General features: G+C 44.7%; 1 protein-coding gene and 1 long non-coding RNA gene across 4 annotated transcripts; one reads left to right on the top strand and one right to left on the bottom strand.

The window, feature by feature from the left end:
• Positions 1-4,761: 4,761 nt before the first annotated feature.
• NFATC2IP (nuclear factor of activated T cells 2 interacting protein) lies at positions 4,762-15,449 on the bottom strand. Of its 2 annotated transcripts, XM_017642978.3 has the most exons (8): positions 14,987-15,446; positions 14,237-14,309; positions 10,332-10,449; positions 9,603-9,683; positions 9,327-9,513; positions 8,271-8,415; positions 8,042-8,151; positions 4,762-6,857 (listed from the first exon to the last, which is right to left on the bottom strand). In XM_017642978.3, exons 1-8 carry the CDS (start codon positions 15,380-15,382, stop codon positions 6,699-6,701), a joined length of 1,269 nt encoding a protein of 422 aa, XP_017498467.2. In that variant the 5' UTR covers positions 15,383-15,446; the 3' UTR covers positions 4,762-6,698. The 2 variants fall into 2 exon arrangements, with proteins under 2 accessions (XP_017498467.2, XP_073071461.1); XM_073215360.1 differs by lacking the exons at positions 8,042-8,151; positions 8,271-8,415 and having other exon boundaries at positions 14,987-15,449.
• Positions 15,450-16,097: 648 nt separating this feature from the next.
• LOC140844075 (uncharacterized) lies at positions 16,098-21,942 on the top strand. 2 transcript variants are annotated; one of them, XR_012122250.1, is made up of 2 exons: positions 16,098-16,980; positions 19,647-21,942. It is a non-coding gene; the product is annotated as an uncharacterized lncRNA (long non-coding RNA). The 2 variants fall into 2 exon arrangements; XR_012122249.1 differs by having other exon boundaries at positions 18,195-21,942.
• Positions 21,943-22,206: the final 264 nt, after the last annotated feature.

The following is a 22,206-nucleotide window of genomic DNA, read 5'->3' as shown; positions in this document are numbered from 1 at the left end:
AAGCCGCCGCGGACTGCCACCAAGCCCCTCCCGCCTCTCCGCGAGCTCCCATGTCACGTGACTGCCGTCCGGTCGTCAGGGTAACCAGAGAAGCATCCCAGGCCCAGCGCCTCAGCCTGCTGCGTTCCCGCCGAGGCCGCCAACCTGAAAGGGTGTTTCCGTGAACAGATGAATCTCCCCACCCCCTGAATCTCAGCTTCTTCATCTGCAACCCCACTTGGAAGCCTCTGAGCAAACAAGAGCAAACGATTTAATGGAATCTTAAGTTGTTACGAAAGTAATAAATATCTAGAAATGCCAACGAAGAGCTCTCGCTCTCGGTAATTATTTCTCTCTTCCTCAGTGTATGGCTTGGGCCTCATACATGCTCAGAAAGGGTTGAATGCATGAATGGTGAACAGCGACCTCCAGACCTGGCCCCTCGCACGGATCCCCCAACCTGGAAACCACCGAGCTTTCCCTGTAGACATTGAAGGAAGCCTCCCCAGACCCCGGCATCCGCCGATCCAGGAGCTGAATTTTCTCACCTTCAACCCGGACTGGAGCTCTTGCGCCGTCTGGTGGTCTCATTTGGGGAACAGGCAGAGGCTTAAAGACTAAAGAGACTCTCCTAGCTGACTGGGCTGAGAAAAAGCAAGAGCCCTGGTGAGCCCTGGCACCAAACAGTAGCTTGGAGTGACTCTTTAGTGCCCCGGGTCCCAATCTCCAGCTACAACTAATAAATATATAATCCAGTAAAATTAGTATAGTTCTTTGTACAGAGGTAGAGGTCTTCCAACCAGATCTTGAAGTTCCTACCAATTCTGAATCTCATGGGGACAGCATGGGGCTTATCAGAAATTATTTTGGATCATGGATAACCTTCACTGGCTTTGCTCCAGGAGGTACTTCATGCTTTAGAACTTTAAGCCTGGTCTCCCCTGAGGGACTAAGGGAAAGAGTTGGAGAGGAACTTCAGATGGCAGTCACAGCATTTCCTAAACAAAGTGTAATTGAGGATACTATCTGCCTGGCATTATGCCACATGTCAGGCAAAAGCAGGATTAGTCCCTGCCTTCATGGGGTTTATCTGAGGAGACAGGTGCCCATACACATGTAAAACTGCACCTGTGAAATGAAAAGGTGAGCCACAGATTGGAAGATATTTGTAAAACATGTATCTGCCAAAGCACTTATATCCAGATGTATAAAGAACTCTTAGAATTAAATAAGACAAAAATGCATTTTTCAAGTGGGCAAAAGATCTGAACAGACTTTTCACAAAAGAAGTTACATGAATAGCCAACAAGTATATGACACCATAGGTCACTATGGAAAATACAAATTAAGATACCACTATACTAGAATAGCTTTAAAAAATAAAAATAAAAACAAAAACCCTGATAGTACCAAGCACTGGAAATGAAGTGGAGCAGCTACAACCTTCATACAGTGCTTGTGGGGATGCAAATAGCACAGCTACTTTGGAAAACAGTTTCTTTAAAAATCAAACATACACTTCCCATAGGACCCACAATTCCACGCATAGGTATCTCTCAACAAGAAATGAGAACTTGTCCAAACAAAAACCTGATGCAAATGTTACAGAAACAGCTGAAAAATGAAAGAAAACCCCACACGTTAATCAACAGGTAAACAGTATATCCATACAATGGAATACTAGTCAATGATACAACATGGATAAATCCCACAAATATCGTGCTGTGCATTCCCTATTATTTCATGTATGTGAAAATACAGAAAAGACAAAACTAAAGTGACAAAAAGCAGTTAGTGGTTGCTTAGGGACCAGGGGAGGAGGAGGCACAAACAGGCACCAGGAAACTTTGGCAGGATTGTGTACGTCTAAAATTCATTGAACTGTAGACATAAAACAATTAAATGTTTAGGCATGTAAATTAAACTCCAGTAAGTTAAAAAAAAGAAAAAGAAAGCCTGTAGACCAAACACAATACCACTGGACATTAATGAAAATAAAACTTTTGGTTATAAAGGCAAATATTTTTATGCTAGTTGTTTTTGCCAAATAGGAAAATTATTTGGCTTTTAAATTTGATGGATCTCTCCATTAAAATTCCTTTATGGTCAGATAAATATGTCTGTACAGGTCTATTAGTTTAAACTGGAGCCCAACTTTTGCTCTGCTTGCTTTGGAAATTGTGGTTTGTGAAATAAAAGTACATGTGGAATTTCTTGAAAAAAAGTTTACCTATAACAATTGTCACACACAAAAAAAAAACATCTGCCATATGGGTATTATAAGAACTTGAAAGCAGGTATTTGACCTGGTCAGGGAGGTTGAGATCCTCTCTAAAAGAACTGGTCCTTGAACTCAGATGTGGAAGAGGGGCAATCACTGACTTCCTAGGAGGGAAGTTCAGGAAGCAGAAAGCATGTGCAAAGGCCTTGCCACAGAAGGAAGCAAGGATCTGAAAGAACAGTGTGGAGAGCAGTGAGGGGGGAGCCCAGTGTCTTGCCAATGGGTTTCAGCCCCATACAAGTGCACTGTGGATTCAATGAGACCAAAGAATGACAATGGAATGTTCTTGTGTTGACAGGGTAATACCTGACTTTATTCCCATGGTGGCAGGTCAATCACTAGAATTCTGTCCACTCAGAGCGAGTCTGCAGGCAGCATGCTGGTCTCTGCCTCTGAGCCTCTTACCCCCGCAGCCATCTCAGTCTCTGTTCTCGGTGCTGCCACCACTCCAGCCTCTGCTCTCCTGCAACCTAGCAGCTCTACAGCCATGCCACTGTGTTGGCCAGAGCACTGGGCAGAGCTCTTTCTATAGAGTCAGTAACAATGTATTGCCCACACGTGTAGTGAGCTAGCCAACCAGAGCCAAGTGAGAATCCTAGCCGTAGGAACCTTCACTTTATCCACACCAGCCAGCGAGCAGGGAGGGGCCAGGCTGGACAGGCCCTCAGCCATGTTAAGGATTTCCTTCATTTTAATATCAGATTTGCATTGGAGATCATTCTGGTTGCACTATAGATGGACTGGAGGGGTCAAGCAGCAAAGCAATCTGCCATGTGGCTGGGGCACTAGTCTAGGCTGCAGGGAGTGGTGGCTGAACCAGAATGGGATGGAAGGAGAGTAGTGAACTGCTTGAGAGCTATCTGGCGCAATTAAGCTGATTTGGTGATGGAGTGGGTGTGGGGATGGAAGAGATGTCAGGAGTGGAACCTAGGTTTCCAGCTCATGGAGTGAGAAGGGTGGTAGTGGGATGCTATGAGAAAAGGAACTTCATTCATTCATTGAACAAACATTTGTTAGGTAACTCCTATGTGTCAGACACTAAGCTGGGGGTCTTTGAGAACAAGCTATAGTGTTTGTTTTTTAAGTTTACAGTCTAGTCGGGGAGAAAGAGAAAACAATGGGTGTAAGAGTGTACTGAGCTATACCCGTTACAGGCTAAGGTGGGACACACACAAAATGATGTGGCCAGTCCTCTGGGGGCTTCATGGAGGGAATGGCAGGAGATGGGAGAATTTGAAGGCATGAAGCTATAGAGAAAAAGGCAAATAGCATCCTGCCACTCTAAGCACAGTCAGCAGTGTTGCAATGCCTGGGAGCCTGGAAGAAATGCAGCACCTTGGACCCCACCCAGAACTGCTGATGCGACATCCACATTTTCACAAGCTTCCCAGCTGACTCATGGGCACATTCAAGTGTGAGACCTTGTTAGGAATCCTGAGTCATGTCAGGCCCACCTGGTTTTGCATCTGGCTCTGGTCTGGGGCAGGCTAATTAATCTTCCTAAGCTGTTTCTCTTCTGTAAAATGGGAATAACAACATCTACCTCACAGGATCGCTCTGAGGATGAAAGGGGTTATGAAAAGTGCCCAGCCTGGTATGTGGCACTGAGTAAGGGCTCACTAGAGTTTTGAAGGTTTCTAATCAGGAGCGTTTTAGAAAGATACCCTGGCAAATGATCAATCTCTTTGATCAAGAGGATAATTATCTCTCATAGAAGAAATGTGAATTCTTTTAAAATGAGTAGTCTTTCTCATATTCTCTCAGATTAAGGGCTGGGGAAGATAAAAGGAAACTGAACCTTGTAGCACTTGCTAATGGATTTATAAAGAGGTCCAGCCACTTTGGTCAGCAATCTGGCAGAACTCAAAAGAGAAATTGGGTAGGTGAGTGCATATTCAATATTAAGTGATTCCACTCATGGATATAAACCTGAGAAAATCTCCCCCAGAGACCCAGAGGGGATCAGTACACTATTACTCACAACAGCACCTTCCTAGGGCTACAAACGCACTACAAGGACAGAAATCCTCAAATGGCGGTGATTTAAACAAGATGGAAGTTCCCTTCTCCTGTGAAATCCCCAACATCAGCAGTGCTGGGCTGGTATGATGCTACAGGAGGCTGAGACCTAGGATCCTCTTGTTTTGCCCTGCATGGCTTCCTTCCCCAAGGCCACCTCATGTCCAGGTTGCTCTCCACTTCCTATCAGCAGCAAGAAGAAAGCAGAGGGGCACAGGCTGCCTGCTTATGGCCCCATCCTGCAAGCCGTGACTCTTCCCCCAGTCAGGAGCCTGAACTGGCACTTGGCCACACCTAGCTACAATGCAGACTGGCAAGTAGTGTCTTCATTCTGAATTCTCTATGCTTTGCTAAAGACCAGGGCTTCTATTACCCTGAAAGGAGAAAGAATGGACATGTGGGGACAACCAATGGTCTCAGTCACAGGCGCTGTGGGAGGTAGGGCATCCCATGATAGCCACAAAGACAGAAATCCTCGAGTATTCACAAGTTGAACGTATTCCCATTTATTCTGTGGAGACTGAATACATCATTTGAATGAGCTGAAACTTATAAATGAACATAAAAGTTCTGAAAAAAATGAACGCTATACCATACCATGGATTATTGAAATATTACAAAGGTTTCTTTTTATTTTTCCAACATTATAAATTCAAAGGAACACCACATTCCAACAAAAAAAATTTTTTTCAGAAGGTGACAACTTTTGCCAAAATTATTCCACACATCAGTGGAAAAGTAATGGCTTTAGTAGTAGCCCGCACTGAGAAAACTGGATCATATGGAGAAAACAAAACTTGGTTCTCATATAAAAAGGTGAATTCAAATAGTTTAAAAGTAACAGTCAATATTTAGCAGCCAGCATAGCCTGGCATTAACCGATGAGAACAAATGTTTGATCATGCAGAACAGATGCCAGGCAATGTACTGGCTGGACTTCAGCCCTACTTGGTGGTCTAAACGTGAAAGGAAAAAAGAGTAAGCTAAGAGAAGAAAATTAAAACATCTAAACTACTTTAAAATAAATCAAAAAGCAACAAGTAATATGACAGTCATTCATCTACATTAAAATAAAGGATTTCTGTTAACTGAAGAGCACCCGAGATCTACACCCAAGTGCCATTCTGAGTTATTTGCAACTGCCCAGGGTAGTTCACAGAAAGGGAAACCAGAAAGTCTGATCAGTATATGAAGAAATTCCCCAAATTACTGGTGGCCAGATGAATGTACATGAAAACACTGAGCCACTAGATAACCATCAGACTGGCAAAAATTAGAAAGCTGGGCAGTAAGAATACCGGTGAGGATGAGGAGAGATGCAGAGCCTCAAGCGGGAGAGTCAATGACTATTCTAAAGAAAAATTTGCTAGAACCATAAAGAAATTGCTGTCTGACCTGTAATCCCATCCTGGCTCTCTATGCTGGAGAACTTTCCACACAAGCATGGAAGGGGACAAGTGATGTCCATTCACCCATCATGGCCTTGTGTATGTGCTGAGGAATTGGAGGTACCCAGGATTTGTAATGTGGAAGTAAGGACATGTAAGTAAAATACAGTTGACACCCACAGGGGAGTACAACAGAACAGCTTGAAGCAACCAGGCAGATATAGAATGTTGAGTGAAAAAGCAAACAACACAAAACCTATAGGACCACACCACATACGTAAAAAGTATATTCACACATACAACACTGCATTTTACAAGGACACATTCATAGTTAAAGACATGGATTCAACACCTTAGAATGGGTGCTTATGGGACATGATGGTGTGAAGAAAGGGGGAAAAGCTGTAAAATGAGAGAAACCTTGCGTGGACTGTAATCCTGAAAATAAAAGCAAAAGTGTTCAGCTGTGCCTTAAATAATGTGTGTATCAGGAAGGTCTTGGGAAGAGGAAAACACCCAAGGTTGAAAATCCACTATTTTCTTCCAAAGAGCAACCCATTGTCTGCCTATGCTTAAGCATGTGAGCCTGACCATTTATTTTCTGCAAACAAACAAACCACACCTGTTTATGTGCCTCAAGCAAACTTCACCCCCTGCCTCCAAATGACACTAAGGCCACTGCTGGTCCTGGACATGGCATAAATCCCAGAACCAACCTTCGTTTATTTCAACTACTATTTAAATGTGAGCAGTTCAGTTTCATAAAACAGACATTTTGATGAAGGAAAGGGTGATGGTGAAGGTGAAAGGCTGGCGGTCAGGGGTACCCCTCCATGCCCCAGGGGGCTGCAAAACTCAGCACACCATGTGGATGGCGCCAGTCTACCCAGGGCAGCAAGAACCACCATATGACTAACCAACTAACTAAAGGCTTGAAAGCAGGGTTAACAGCAGAGGGGGTCTTATAGGGCCAAAAGAGACAGCCATTCTCTCCCTCAAGTTCAGGGTGGTCTCCAAACGGAGATGGGATTTCATCCCCAGACCTCAATGAGGTCCCCGGATTCCATGCCCAGATCAGATGGCTGCTCCTTGCCTGAAAGCTTCATCCCATCAAAGAAGAAGGAGAGCTTGTGGCCTGAAAGTCCCATGGCCTCTTCATAGCGGGACATGAGAGTCTTGAGAGGAGAAGTCTAGAGGAAGAGGAAAAAAAACAGATATAAGAATTTGGAAAGAGGAGCTGGGAGAACTTGTAGATAGACAGAGGCTTGGGACATGGAGGACAAGGGGACCAGGAAAGTCAGAGCCTATGCAGAGGAAGGTGAGTAGACAAAGAAGTCAGCACAGCTGGGTTCCCCTCCAGGGAACAGGGCCACAGAGCCCAAAGCTTCAGATGTAGACTCTGAGTCAGGCAGGCTCTCCAAGGCCCCGTCTCCTCTCCTACCAATGGAGGCACATACGGCATGATGAAGACAGTCCAGGCTCTAGAGTGAAAACAATCCAAACCTGGAAGCCAGACTCTCCCACTCAACTGGCTATGTGAACTTAGGCAAGTGTTATGGGCTGTGTCCTCCAGAAAGACTCCTTGTGGTCCTAACCCCTAGTAAATGTGAACATGACCTTATCTGGAAATAGGCCCTTTGCCGATGTGATCAGGATGAGGTCCCACTCAATTAGGTAGGGTGGGCACTAAGGCAATGTGGCTGGTATCCTTATAAGAGAAACACCCAGAGGGTCACACAGGGACAACACCGTGTGATGAAAGAGGCAGAGACTGAGTGATGCGGCTGAAGGCCAAGAACACCCACGACTTATGCCACCACCGCAGGCTGAGAAGAAGCAAGCAAGGCTTCTACCCAGAGTCTCAGAGGCAGCATGGCCCTGCTGACACCTCAATTTCAGACTTCCAGCGTGCAGAACCGTGAGAGAATAAATTTCTTGTCTTAAACCATTGGTTTAAGTGAAACTTTGCTGCCACCCTAGGGAATATTGCAGCTTACTCCCCTTCGCTAGACTTCCGTTTCCTTATTTGTTAAATGCGGGTAAGAACAGTGCTTTCCCACATGGACTGCTGTGAAATTTCATAGCAAGAATGGGGAGGAATTATCCTTAGCATGGGGACTGTCACTTAGCAATGTGACTTTAATGATTATTTTAATGGATTTAATTGATTACTGCACAAGGGTCTTTCCCTTTTAGCCAGATGGAGGCTTAGAAGATGAGAGCAGGGGAAGTTGTATGAGGGGTTTTTTCCATGACCTGGGATGGGCTCGGGAACTCAGCCCACTCAGGATTCGGAGGACTACATCCTGTTAGCTGACAAGAGAGCCGGCGCAGGAAAGGGTGAGGGGCACGGACAGCCATCTCTCCCACTCACTGGAGACAGGGAGACTTGCAGCATCTGGTGCTTCTCCTTCCCTTGCACCCGCAGCTGGAGCAGCTGGGACATCCTTTCAGCCTCTGGAGAACTTGCTAGCACCACACAGTCTGCAGGAGGCAGGATGGGGAATCCAGGGTTGAATGCAGGGCCTCCTCTGGGCCTTCCCCCTATCCCCTCCCTGTGGCAAAGTCCTCCTCGAGACTCCACCTCCCTTCCTTCCTCTCACCAATGATGTCAGCCACTCCAAGCTTTAGAGTCCTGGGGGTGGCAGTGGGGGACAGCTCTGTCTCTCCGAAGAGCAAGAGGATCCTGCTTGGGGACACCCCAAGATGGGCAGCCATGTGGTCCACCACACCCTGTAGGGGCTCCGACTGGGGAGGACAAGAAGCAAAGGAGGCCTTTCTGCCTTGATGGGCCCCAGCCCACCCTACCCCCTCCAACACAAGTTTCTGCCCTTTACTACTTGCTGAGCTGCTCAGCTGTGAGTCTCATATTTACCTGTTAGAGTATAGACTTATCAATAAGGGGTTTAGGCAGGAAGCAGCCATGATAGGAGGAAAAAAAGGAGTGGTGGGATTGCAGTAAACTGGAATTCATATGCCTCGTCTAAACAGGGCAGTTGGTTATGCAGCTCCAGCTGATTGGCACCATGTAGGAATACAGGCCAGTGTGACTACATCTGCTTATTTAGGAGAAGCCATCCATTTGGACCTTTGTATGACATCACCCACTATGTTTCAAAAGCATGGCAAAAAAAAGCTGTACTGTTGTTTCTAAAGCCGTGAACTGCCAGTTTGCAACCTCAGGCTTAGCTGCTTGCCCAAGCATGGTTATAGCTCAATAAATGGTAATTGGTTATGAGTCTTGTTTTGGAATCGGGGTCATCCCCACAAAAACAGTAGTCTTCACCAGGAAGCTGGGGGAGCTAGGAACAACTGAGTGACATCTTTGTGTCTAAGGCGGTAAGAGCAAGCACAGGAGGGAAGCACAGGGTCTAAAAGAAGGGAAGAGGGAGGGGCTGCACCCCGGGGAGAGGGCCACTAGGTAAAGCTTCCTAGGATGCTTAAGAGGAGCCTTGAAAAATGGGTGGGAAGTTTTCCAGAAAGAGAAGAGAGAGTGAGGAAAAGACAATCCAGACAAAAACACCAGCAAATGCAAAGGTATGGCAGGCAGTCCCAGAGAACAGAGGGCAGAGAAGGCAGAGTCCCTTCCACCCCGACGCCACAGTCCCCCAACAGGCAGTTCCTGGGACCCGTCTCCCATAGGCCCTGCAGGCACTTACCATTCTGACGGGCAATCTGACCAGGTCAGCCCGGCACCGGATTTTGAGCTGGAAGAGTCGGGAGCTCTGTGGGAAGGTAGGCCCCTCCACCAAGACCACCTCATCCTCTTGTCTCAGGTGGTCCTGGTCCTGGTGCTGCTTGGGACTCAGGCAAGAACGGAGATCTTGGAGGCGCTTGTTCACCTCCCTGGAGTGCAGAAAGGACTTCAGGTCAGCCAGGGTTAGGCCACCCCAGCTGCCCCTCTCCATTCCAACCAGAGCCCCCACCCTTGGCACCTTAACTTCTGCAGTGCCCGGGTATGTTTTCTGCTTTTGGTCCTTCGCAGAGGTGGGGGCAAAGGAGAAGTATCCTGAGCCCTGCAGAGAGAAGAGAGGAGCAGGACGGAGGAAAAGGAGGGGCCCCAGCCCCACACCTGTCCTTGTGAGGGGAATTGGAGAAGCAAGATGGAGCAGCTTTCAGTCATCCATCTTATTAGAAGATGGGGAGTAAAGACAGGGAAACCTATGTCATCTTTTTATATTTACAGAACCCAAATATTAGGAAGGAAAATGCCTAACTTTTAATATAAGTCACTTCCTAGTGAATGTCTAACAACATCCAACAGACACCCAGCACCTACTAGATGCCACATTAACTCAACCTACTCACAAATTCTCCGACACTCTGTTCCCCATTTACGGAAGAGGAAGTGAGGCACAGAAAGAATAGTTAAGAGACAGCTGGCCAGATCTGAACCACAAGGGTGATCTCCAGAGTCGCACACCTGCACTACTACTGCCTCAAACACAGACAAAACACTCCACTTCCATAGGTGGGCACAAAGAGTCTGCTGTCATCCTCCGATGTGAGCCATCTCTTCTCCCATCATTCCTCACCTGAGCCTCAAGATCCTTCCATCCCTTCTCCTTAGCCTTTCAGGAGCCCCTCAAGGGTGGCACCTGCCTCAGCCTACCCCTCCAACTCCCTTTCTGCTCCTCGGGTCCCAGTGCCCTGCCCTCACTCACAGAAACACCTCTTTCTTCTCTTCTTCTGCTTCCTTACTCCTCAGCTTCTTCTTCCAGGGAGAATCTGGGCATGGGGGATCTTCAGCCTGGGGACTGCTAGAATCGGCCATATCCACCTCTGGGGAAGTGTTAGCCAAGAGAGGGCAGTGAGAGGCCAAGGAGAGACAAGGCAAGGGCTTCACAAGGTCCTGAGAAAGGAGACTACAGGGCCCTGACACACACACAACCAACAGTAATACTGGGGAAGTGCTCACTGGTGTGAGTCAGTAGGGAAGTGCCTAACACAGAGAAAAGGATGGGCTGGAGTGTGGCAGAACGGGAGAGTGACTGAGCCAAATGCCAAGACTCAAGACAGGGCAACCGGAAAATATGTTTACTTAATACACATATACTACTTACTAATGATGTACATACTATTATGTATGTTATAAAATGTACATTAAAACAGATGTTGTCAAAGGATAATTTTTTTTTTTAATGTTTCTCTTATTTTATTTCTGTACTTAAGTTGGTTGGCACAGAGAGACTTGAGAGTCTGGGATGGAATAGGTGGGGAAGGGAGGGGAATGAGGTAAAGATATAAAAGATCATCATTAGGAGGTCCTAGCCACGGCAATTAGACAAAACAAAGAAATACAAGGAATCCAGATTGGTAAAGAAGAAGTCAAACTGTGACTATTTGCAGATGACATGATTTTGTACATAAATAGCCCTAAAGGCTCCACTTCAAAACTCCTAGAACTGATATGGGAATACAAAGTTGCAGGATACAAAATTAACACACAGAAATCTGTGGCTTTCCTATACACTAACAATGAACTAATAGAAAGAGAAATCAGGAAAACAATTCCATTCACAATTTCATCAAATTTTAAAATACTTAGGAATAAACCTTACCAAGGAAGTGAAAGACCTATACCCTGAAAATTATAAGACACTCTTAAGAGAAATTAAAGAGGACACAACCAAATGGAAACTCATCCCATGCTCTTGGCTAAGAAGAATTAATATAGTCAAAACAGCCATCCTGCCCAAAGCAATATACAGATTTGATGCAATCCCTATCAAATTACCAACAACATTCTTCAACGAACTAGAAAAAATAGTTCAAAAATTCATATGGAAACACCAAAGACCCCGAATAGCCAAAGCAATCCTGAGAAGGAAAAATAAAGTTGGGGGGATCTCACTCCCCAACTTCAAGCTCTACTACAAAGCCACAGTAATCAAGACAATTTGGTACTGGCACAAGAACAGAGTCACAGAACAGCGAAGAGAATAGAGACCCCAGATATCAACCCAAACATATATGGTCAATTAATATATGATATAGGAGCCATGGACATACAATGGGGAAATGACAGTCTCTTCAACAGATGGTGCTGGCAAAACTGGACAGCTACATGTAAGAGAATGAAACTGGATCACTATCTAATCCCATACACAAAAGTAAATTCGAAGTGGATCAAAGACGTGAATGTAAGTCATGAAACCATAAAACTCTTAGAAAAAAACATAGGCAAAAATCTCTTGGACATAAACATGAGCAACTTCTTCATGAACATATCTCCCCCGGCAAGGGAAACAAGAGCAAAAATGAACAAGTGGGACTATATCAAGCTGAAAAGCTTCTGTACAGCAAAGGACACCATCAATAGAACAAAAAGGTATCCTACAGTATGGGAGAATATATTCATAAATGACAGATCCGATAAAGGGTTGACATCCAAAATACATAAAGAGCTCACGCATCTCAACAAACAAAAAGTGAACAATCTAATTAAAAAATGGGCAGAGGAGCTGAATAGACAGTTCTCCGAAGAAGAAATCCAGATGGCCAACAGGCACATGAAAAGATGCTCCACATCGCTTGTCGTCAGAGAAATGCAAATTAAGACCACAATGAGATATCACCTCACACCAGTAAGGATCACCACCATCCAAAAGACAAACAACAACAAATGTTGGTGAGGTTGCGGAGAAAGGGGAACCCTCCTACACTGCTGGTGGGAATATAAATTAGTTCAACCATTGTGGAAAGCAGTATGGAGGTTCCTCTAAAAGCTCAAAATAGAAATACCATTTGACCCAGGAATTCCACTCCCAGGAATTTACCCTAAGAATGCAGCACTCCAGTTTGAAAAAGATAGATGCACCCCTATGTTTATCGCAGCATTATTTACAATAGCCAAGAAATGGAAGCAACCTAAGTGTCCATCAATAGATGAATGGATAAAGATGTGGTACATATACATAATGGAATATTATTCAGCCATAAGAAAACAAATCCTACCATTTGCAACAACATGGATGTAGCTAGAGGGTATTATGCTCAGTGAAATAAGCCCGGTGGAGAGAGACAAGTACCAAATGATTTCACTCATATGTGGAGTATAAGAACAAAGAAAAACTGAAGGAACAAAACAGCAGCAGAATCACAGAACCCAAGAATGGACTAATGGTTACCAAAGGGAAAGGGACTGGACAGGAGGGGTGGGAAGTGAGGGATAAGGGCAGGGAAAAAGAAAGGGGGCCTTACAATTAGCATGTATAATGTGGGGGGGTATAGGGAGGGCTGTGCAACACAGAGAAGACAAGTAGTGAGTCTACAGCATCTTACTATGCTGATGGACAGTGACTGTAATGGGGTTTGTGGGGAGGGACTTGGTGAAGGGGGTAGTCTAGTAACCATAATGTTCTTCATGTAATTGTAGATTAATGATAATAAAATGAATTTTTAAAAAAATTTTTTTAAAAAGATCATCATTAACCACCAAAATTGAAAACAAAACAATGATAATAAATGCTAGATCAGTGCCTCTCCACTAGAGGCAATTTTGCCTCCCAGGGGGCAATATCTGGAGATAATTTCTGTTGCCACAGTGATGGAGAGAGGGGTTTGGGGGCTGATACTGGCATCTGGTTGGTAGAGATCAGGATGCTGCTAAACATCTCACAATGCACAGGACCAGTCCAAATGTCAGTAGTGCTGAGGTTGAGAAACCCTGTCCTGGCTAAATAAGGCAGTTGCAAGAGGCCTATGATTCTGTCCTTCAGATAAGTTCCCAGGGGATGACCAACGCCACTGGGCCATTTGTAGTAGTAAGGTCAGAGGTACCTTCACATTTTACATTCCAGGTACTGTACTAACACATATCCCGAGAGTGGGCTCTCTATATAGTCTCTTTAATTAATTCTCACCAAAATCCTTTGACATAGGTCCACTATGATCCCCATTTTCCTGATGAGGAACCTGAAGCATTGAGAGATTAACTTGTCCAAGGTCATACAGTTACCAACGGATAAAGCTAGGATTCAAGCCTAGGCCAGTTGTTTCCTAAATCAGCTCTTAATCACTCAGCTGCACCCTATCATGGTACAGACGTTTTGGTCCAAGGTCTGAACTTGCCCATTGTATCACTTCCTTATTAGACTTGATTCCTATTCACTGCCCTTTGGTGTTTTGCAAAAATCATATCACTTGGGAAGACAAAGGCTGGGCAGCCCTGGTAAGATTCAAAGAACACCCTACTGGCTCCAAAGTGTTTCCAACGAACTTGTTGTAAATATTAACAAGATGTTACAGATCTCAATGCCTTCCCCTCCCCTGTTTCCAAGATTACAGAATCAGAATCTCTGGGATGGCCTGGAAATCTGCAGATTAGCACACTCTGATGCCTATTATTAGAGTGGGGGACATATGGTTTGACAACAACACTTCCTGTACCTTCTGATTAACAATCCAGCTCTTTTCAGTGTGGAAGCTTTTTTCTAAGGATGCAGGAGTCACTCTTCCCATGCCCTGCCTCTGAGCTTGGGAAACAACCAACTACAGGGTTGCAAATTCCAAGGAGCCTCCTCAGAGACTCCAGCACTGGGCACCTTTCCCTGAATGCCTCCCTTACCTTCCTCAGCTCCTGGGGGACAGAGTTTCAAGAGGGACAGGTGATCCGGGATAAGGTGGAGGCTGTTCTTCACCTGCAAGGACAAAAGTGGGTCAGTCCGAAGTCCTCCTTCCACTGAAAGGGAAAACGGAATGATTCCTCCCTCATATCCAGGCCTCCTCCACCTCCGAAGTGTTCCCCAAGGATGTACACACCACTGCCCTCTCCTGGGGATTCAGAAGCCCAGCTTCCCCAGGATCCAAAATCGGAGTACCCTTCCTCCTACACCCCCAGCTCTCCTTTAGGCACTCTGAGGATGCAGGTTTAGTTTTCTTTTACTAGCCATCCTACTTAGAACCCTAGGAAATACTAGCTCCCTAGGTCCCACCACCACCACCCGGAGCTCCCCAGTCCTCCCTGGACTTTCATGCTCCTGCTTCATATGCCCTAGCTTCCTGGATCCTTAGCAATGAACCTCATCCTCAAAACCCAATATGCACCAAATCCCAGTCCCAGGTGCTGCCAGCCCCTCAGCTTCTCTATGGTGCCAACACTCCAGCTCCTTGGAATCCCAAACTCCCAACTCACTCCAAACCCCTGCAGAAACCCAATCTGCAGAAACCCAATCTGCAGAAACCCAACCGGCATCTCTCCTCCTCCAATGCCCTAGTACCTGCTTCTGTTTAGTACCCCAAGACTAACACAACCCTAACCTCAGCCCTCCCTAAACCCAGCGCTTCCGTGCTAGCCCCCCCGGGGACCTGGCTGCACCTTCCCGGAATACACAGGAACAACCGGCGCCTCCCCTGGATCCAACAGCAGCCGCCGCCGCCGCCTGACGAGGGCCCGCGGGGCTCCAGCAGGCTGTGCGCCCGCCCCTTCGCTCTCACTGTCGCTGTCGTCCTGGGGCGCGGCCAGCAGCGGCGTTACCGAGGGCCCCGAGAGCGGGACCTCGACAGGACCCACAGCTCCGCACTCAGTTGGGACCTCCAGGATATCCTCATCGCTGTCGCTGACCAAGTCCACAAGCACCGAGTCCGGGGTGCAACGGGCTGGAGACCGTTGGGCGCGAGAACGCCGGCCCCGGGCGCCCCGGGACCCCTGAGCCCCTCGGCCGACAGAGCCTCTTCCGGACGGCCTAGCCGGGTTCCTCACCGGCTCAGCCATGGCACACTCTGCACCTACAGTCGCCCGCCTCTTATCGACTCGGTCGACAGCTCCAGAGACTTCCACCCGTTATTGGGCAAACCGCCTGCTACTCAGCATCTCTCCCCGCCCACACTCTCTGGCGCCACCTTCCCGCCTCCTCACTGGCCATTCGATCCGCCTATCAAGGTCTCCGCCACTGAAACCAAGGCGCCAAAGATTCCAGTCAGCATCGGCGCAAACAGCGTCCGTTTCGATTGGGCTGGGGTCACACATTGGCCGGGCTGCCTCTCATCCTGACCAGCCTTGTCCCAGGCCAGCCTGTTGAAGAGATCCCTTTTCTTAGTTGGTGGGGGAGCGGGGCATCCTGGGAATTGTAGTCCTCCTGCCACAGAGACGAGGAAGGATGGCTGCAAACCGGATTTTCGAAATCGTGGAATTAGGCCTCATCGAAATCGTGGAATTAGGCCTCATCTCTTGGGCATCCCTTTTGTTGTTTTCCCCAACCAAGCTATGGGGCTGAGTCCGCTCAACGCCACTCCCTCGCACGCGGCGCTCCTCATCTGCACAATCCGAACAACACACACACACAGGACCAACGCTTCAAAGCCACTCAACTGCCCAAATAACCTCCAACAGCATAAACTCCCTCACACCCGGCATCTCGGACAGACCCATTTCACAAACAATGTCAATACAACACACAACCATGCAACACCCTCCCTCCCACTGTAAGAATAGAAATAGGTTAGCATAAGCATAGCCATCTTAAAAGACTAGAAGCCATTTTCTGAGTATGTGACTTAGAAAGAAAAACTGGAACTGGGTAAGGCCTTGAAAAACAAGCTAATCATGAACACCAGATGGTGGGCAGCTGTGGCCTTTAGTCAGCTAACCTTGGTCAGCTAATCCTACATACCAAGCTTATCGTGCAGAACCTCCCTGACAATTGAGGAGTGGTCTTATCTTGCTCCTGCCTAACCCCAGGATGTATGTCTTGCAAGAATAATGTGCAGCTGTGGAAAATTACCATGAGTTAAGTGTTTTGAAATTGCTATATAAACCCTTGGCTTTGAGTGCTCAGGGTCCTTGTTGAGACCGCTAGGGCTGACATTGGACCCCAGCTAGCTGGCTGAATAAAGACTTTGCTTGAATTTACATCTCTATGCCTGTGTAGTTTGTTCTCTGGAGAAGCCTCGGAAGCCTGGACCCTAACATTTGGGGGCTCGTCCAGGATACGAGCGGCTTCCCTGAGAACAAAGGACAGCTGGAGGCAAGGTCTAATTGTCCGGTCGGGGCAGTGTAATTCGAGGGTCGCCCCCTCGTGTCTGCATAAATCCATTATAAAGCAGGAGTCGCCATCCCGTGTATGGTCTCGGGTTAGTGGTCCCGAGTGAGGAAGTCCGGGCTGGTAGTCCCGGCCCCCAGGTTAGCGACCCTGGGTAAAAGCCCAGGTAACCAATCCCGGCCCTAGGGTCCAAGTGACTCGGCCTTAGGAAGGCAAATCCGATTGGCAGAAAACTGGCGCCCGAGGAGGAAAAGATCGAGCTCGTCACCCTGCGGCAGTCCGAGTGGACGCCCTTCAGGAGAATTGCGAGTTTCTGAGGACCCTGAAAGTGGTGAGTGTGGTGCGCACCAGAGTGAGAGAAGGACCGGTCCGAACGAGTGCGATCAGATGTGGTGTGTGTGCTTGGTGTTATTGTTTTACTGTGTTTTGGTTTCGGTTTATATTTTTTTTGCGCTTCTCATTTTAAGTTTCCTTGTTCTAAGGTTCTCCTGCTCTCTCCATTCCTCCTTTCTGCCACTACATCATTCACCGCGGGCACGGGTCGGGCAATTAAGAGCCATTAGGGCGCCCGCCGCTAAAAGACTCCCGTGACAGGATAAGGGGGTCACAGCCGCGAATCCCAGATAAATTCGCGTCCCCCGTGGAAGGAAAACTGTGCAACGACAGGCACTCGTTCACAAGCACATACAACTGTCATCTTGTTTGAAGTGGCATCTTCATCCTTCGCCTTTGTCTACCTCATATTCTTTTTCCTTCTTTCTCACCATGGGACAGACTCAGACGACCCCCTAAGTGTGTAAATGAACATATCTTTTTACCTCCGGATGGTATTAATGAAATTGATTTAAAGACAAGCGCTTGTGAAAATTAGGTATTCTAAAACTTCCAGAAAACCTGATAAAAAGTGTTAAGCGTTAATGCTAATTTGAGTTTGCCTGAGGTGGGTATGTCCTTGTGGATATCAGCTGCCTAAATTTACCTGAGGTCATTTAAGTCATGTTATCTGCTAAATCTTTTAAGAATAAAATGCTTAAAAGCTTGGCTTTGTCTAATATTCAGTAAAGGTCTTGTAAGTAATCTAGAATAGTTGTTACGAATGAGTGAACTAAATAAGTGTGGCAAGTGAACACCTTTTTAATTGTGTGTTACAGTGTGTTACCTACCTACTGCCTGAGAATCTTTGTAGTAACCTAAAACCTTAAAGTTTTGCTACGTTAAGAAGATATACTCTATGAGAGATTGTGCTGTAAAGCTCATGGTTACAGAAATTATAAAATGTGTTCATAAATTTGTCAATCTAAAGAATGTTAGTTTAACAATTTACTATGGCCTGCTTCTCAGTGTTCACTGGAAATTAAAGTTTCTAATGGTTTTAAGTTTTAATTAAAACTACTTAAAGTAATAAAGAAAACATTTCTCTATGCTAAAAGATGTATGTTTTAATAAGAAAAAGTATAAAGAATGAAAAGTCTTCTGCATGCTAAAGAATGTGTTTTGTGATAAAGGGAAGTAACTTTGTTCTAAAGTACAGCTATTTATTTAAAGAGAGAAAACAGCGTGTGGTGCCTTTTGTTGTGGAGGACCCGCTCAGCCTGTTGCTTTGGGGGGAAGGTCAGAATGTTTAGAGATAAGGTGAGATAAACCCAGTCAAGCCGCAGGCAAGCCCAGGCATAATTCTCACCGGCTTATGTGCTTGAGACCATGAGGCAAATAAAGAATAAAATTACTATATTCTTACAGATATAGTCGTGCCTAGTGAAATTAAAGCAAGTGAGTCTTGATATCAAGTGCACAGCAAAATTAGAATCTCGTTTCCAGTTAAACAGTTTTCTTTAACTGTTGGTCTGCTCTTAATGTTGAACGATCAAAGCGGTTTCTCATGCTTAAAGTCTCAGTGAGTTGCCAGAATATTAAAAAAAAAAAAAAATGAAATCGTAATGTTAAAGGGACTAAAAGCTAAAGTTTGTTAACAACTGTATAACCTTTATTTGCCTTTGAAATATTTTGTTATTGAAAATGATTGCATGGCCTGAGAAATTGAATTATTTATTCCATATATTTTTATAAGGGGAAAAATCTCTAACCAACAAATGATTAAAGTTGTTACTGATTATTTGTTTTCTTAATTTATCCTAAGCAGAATGGTAACAAAGCTTTTTTCAGCTGATTAAATGCACTTAGTTAACAAACCAAAATTTATTCTTAAAAATTAAACTTTGTAGAATCTGGACAAGATTATGTTTCTCCCAGAAAAACAGGTTTCACTGTAAAGGTTTAGATGGACGAACGTGTGACCACTTTTGAGAAAAGTTGTAATAGATTTTTTTTGAGAACCACCAGGTCTTCTTGTTTAATTTATATGCTGTGGATATGTTTGTATGTTTTAAAAAACATGGAGGACTCTCCATATTTTTTTAATGCAAATGATCTTATAAGCTGCTATGCAAATTCTATTAAAAGCTCTATCTACTATTAAAGAGTAAAACATTCTTGAAGCTTTCAGGGAAGACCTGTAGACTTAAGCACTTTCTCTGCTTTTTTGTATCTGGTCTTAGACACTTATGCTGAGTTATGTTCTTATTATTTTCACTGTTTGTAAGCTATTGATTGTATATAATCTTTAAACCATCCAAATATCCAGCATACATTTCCATGTCACCACCACCCACTATTGACGCCATGAATGAAATGGCTGGTTAGAAAGCCAAAGGTCATCATTTCTCAATCCCTAAATGAAGAGGTAAAATGCCTGATCTCTTTCATCTCAAAACATATTTCTGGTCAGATCTGAATATCAGTGTGAAGGAAAGAGACATTTAAATTTGAGATTCTGCTTAAACTTTTAAGTTGAATTTGACTATAGCCATATTCATTCTTTGTATGTATCTCTAACAGGTCTTTTGTATGCCTAGTGATATTATACTCTGTCTTGAGTTTAGACAGTTCTTCCAGCTAAATGTGAATTCTTATTGTAGCTTTTTTTTCCCCTTCCTGAAGATGAAAGCAGAGGAATCTACCATCTGCTACCATTCTCTCAAGAATGCTTGGTAACCTAGAATTATTTTGACTTTCTATATATTATCTTTTAAAACTGACAGCAGCAGTCTCCCCTGCTGCCCCATCTTTTTAAGGTATCTCGTTTACTGCGCTAGGTATATAGATAATAAATGTGTAATGATAGACAGTTCTAAAAGAATTAAATGCAAAAAAGTGCTTTTACCTCTAATTAACTCTGATATTTTCCAGAGGGCCCCTGGAACATGTCAGAAGATTTTTTTCTCATTAGAGAAAGTATTTGACTGATTTGGCTTATTATATATATATATATTTACCAGGAAAGCACTGTCAAAGAAAATGATGCTAAACTTTGTTACTGAATGTTTTGTATTACAGAAATATCAGAATTTCCTTATGTCAACTGTTTTACAGTAAGTTCTCATCAGATCTTTAACCATTGTCATTTGTAAGTCTTTTGTCATTTATAGTATTATCCCTAAACTGGTAAAGAACTAGATTTCAGCAGAACAGGTATTAGTTACATAAGATTACATAAACTAAAGAAAATGATTTTGTCTTTTTGTTTCAAATGTTGCTGATAAAGTGTTTTAACCTTGTTCCCTTAAACTGACAACAGTTTAGTAAATGACTATCTTTATGAGCAGAATTGAAACATCCTTCTCTCTACCTGATCCCTCCAGAGTTTAAAAACTTTCAGTGACTGTTTTTGTATTCCATGGCAGTATGTTTATTTGCACAAGTTCAATAAGAATCTGCTTTCCTTGTGAGAAGACTACTTAAGAACAGTGGTTATACTGCCAGGGCTTTGACTGGAATGTCATACCTGAGAGACATGTGCATGGACTCAGATGTGAACAACTTTAAGGAACTAAGATTGACTTTATAAAGCCAACAAAGCCCCTTGGAAGAACTGGCCTAGTACCTTGCTTACAGAGTTCCCAGCAGCCTTACCAGGTGAGTAAAGAAGGTCACTTCCTGGCAGGTGCAGAGACCTCGAGAAGAGAAGAATTCATCCAAATCTACAAGTACTGCAGGCAAAGCCTGATGGCAAGTCTAGCTTGGCTGTCTGGCCTCAAGAGGCCTTTAAAAGTTCAATCTGAAATTCCTTACAAAAAGTTCCAGCAAAGCATATTTAAAAGAGCCTGTGTAATCAATTGCTCTTCTTGCTGCACTTGTGCAAATGATCAAGCCAGCTATTAATTATTTTCTTAACCTGGTTACTTCTAATAAAAATGAGGGTGATTTTAGAGAAAAGTATTGTTTCAATAATGGCAGCCTCCTTCCCGAATAAAAAATCCAACTCCAGATGTTGCTACATAACCTAATAACACAATTTGTTTTATCTTGCCTAGAAGCCACAAAACTGCAAATAGTAATAGAAATGAAACCCAGAATAGAAGCGCCAGCCTTCTGAGGCCCTCTCAACTGACCAGTGATGGAGACCTAGCTGCACCCTTTACTGCGCCCCCTTCTCAGCACGAAGCAGCCAGAGCGGTCATCGCCCCTTTTCCCTAGCAGCAGCTAGAGTCCCTATCTGTAGAAGAGAGAATGAGACAAAGACCAAGACTCACTTTATCCTCTGTAAGTAGGCAAAGAACCTTCATTGAGAGAGTTCCTAAAACTTACACCTCCCTCTGCAACAGGACAGAAGTAATCAGCACCACCCCAGCTTATTCTAACAAGTAGTAAGCCCGCCAAACCAGAGTCACTCCATGTGTTACCTTTATCAAAGAACGCATTAGCACCATGTAAATCATAGTGTTAAGACAGAACTATCAGAGTGTTAACCAAACAGATGACCCCTAATTTCATGATTGAAATAGATACAAGAAGAAGAGGGGAATGTAAGAATAGAAATAGGTTAGCATAAGCATAGCCATCTTAAAAGACTAGAAGCCATTTTCTGAGTATGTGACTTAGAAAGAAAAACTGGAACTGGGTAAGGCCTTGAAAAACAAGCTAATCATGAACACCAGATGGTGGGCAGCTGTGGCCTTTAGTCAGCTAACCTTGGTCAGCTAATCCTACATACCAAGCTTATCGTGCAGAACCTCCCTGACAATTGAGGAGTGGTCTTATCTTGCTCCTGCCTAACCCCAGGATGTATGTCTTGCAAGAATAATGTGCAGCTGTGGAAAATTACTATGAGTTAAGTGTTTTGAAAATGCTATATAAACCCTTGGCTTTGAGTGCTCGGGGTCCTTGTTGAGACCGCTAGGGCTGACATTGGACCCCAGCTAGCTGGCTGAATAAAGACTGCTTGAATTTACATCTCTATGCCTGTGTAGTTTGTTCTCTGGAGAAGCCTCGGAAGCCCGGACCCTAACACCACAACACACACCTACGCCAACATGCCTCACAACACCTAGAAAGGCAAATGCAAATAAAAAGTACAAAGCTTAATTCCCCCAGTTGAAAATAAGGGACTTCCCCCACTCGCCTTTTATTTCCAGAATTTTTTCCGCAGGTCCTTTTGTATGTAAATCTTTTTTTTTTTAATCAAAATATATGTCACAGTGATTCAACAGTTCCCTTTCTC

This window comes from Manis javanica, chromosome 10, assembly GCF_040802235.1.
Source record: "Manis javanica isolate MJ-LG chromosome 10, MJ_LKY, whole genome shotgun sequence".
NCBI classification, from domain to species: Eukaryota; Metazoa; Chordata; class Mammalia; order Pholidota; family Manidae; genus Manis; species Manis javanica.
Note: the sequence above shows the minus strand (reverse complement) of the source record. Positions and strands in the feature narration are given on the sequence as shown.

Coding starts and splice junctions, on each gene's coding strand:
- NFATC2IP (XM_017642978.3), bottom strand. CDS start 15,382: ATGGCTGAGCCGGTGAGGAACCCGGCTAGGCCGTCCGGAAGAGGCTCT. Junction 9,514..9,602: donor CGGGCACTGCAGAAGTTAAG/GTGCCAAGGGTG, acceptor TCTGCACTCCAG/GGAGGTGAACAAGCGCCTCC. Junction 6,858..8,041: donor TGCAAGTCTCCCTGTCTCCA/GTGAGTGGGAGA, acceptor CTCTTCCTCTAG/ACTTCTCCTCTCAAGACTCT.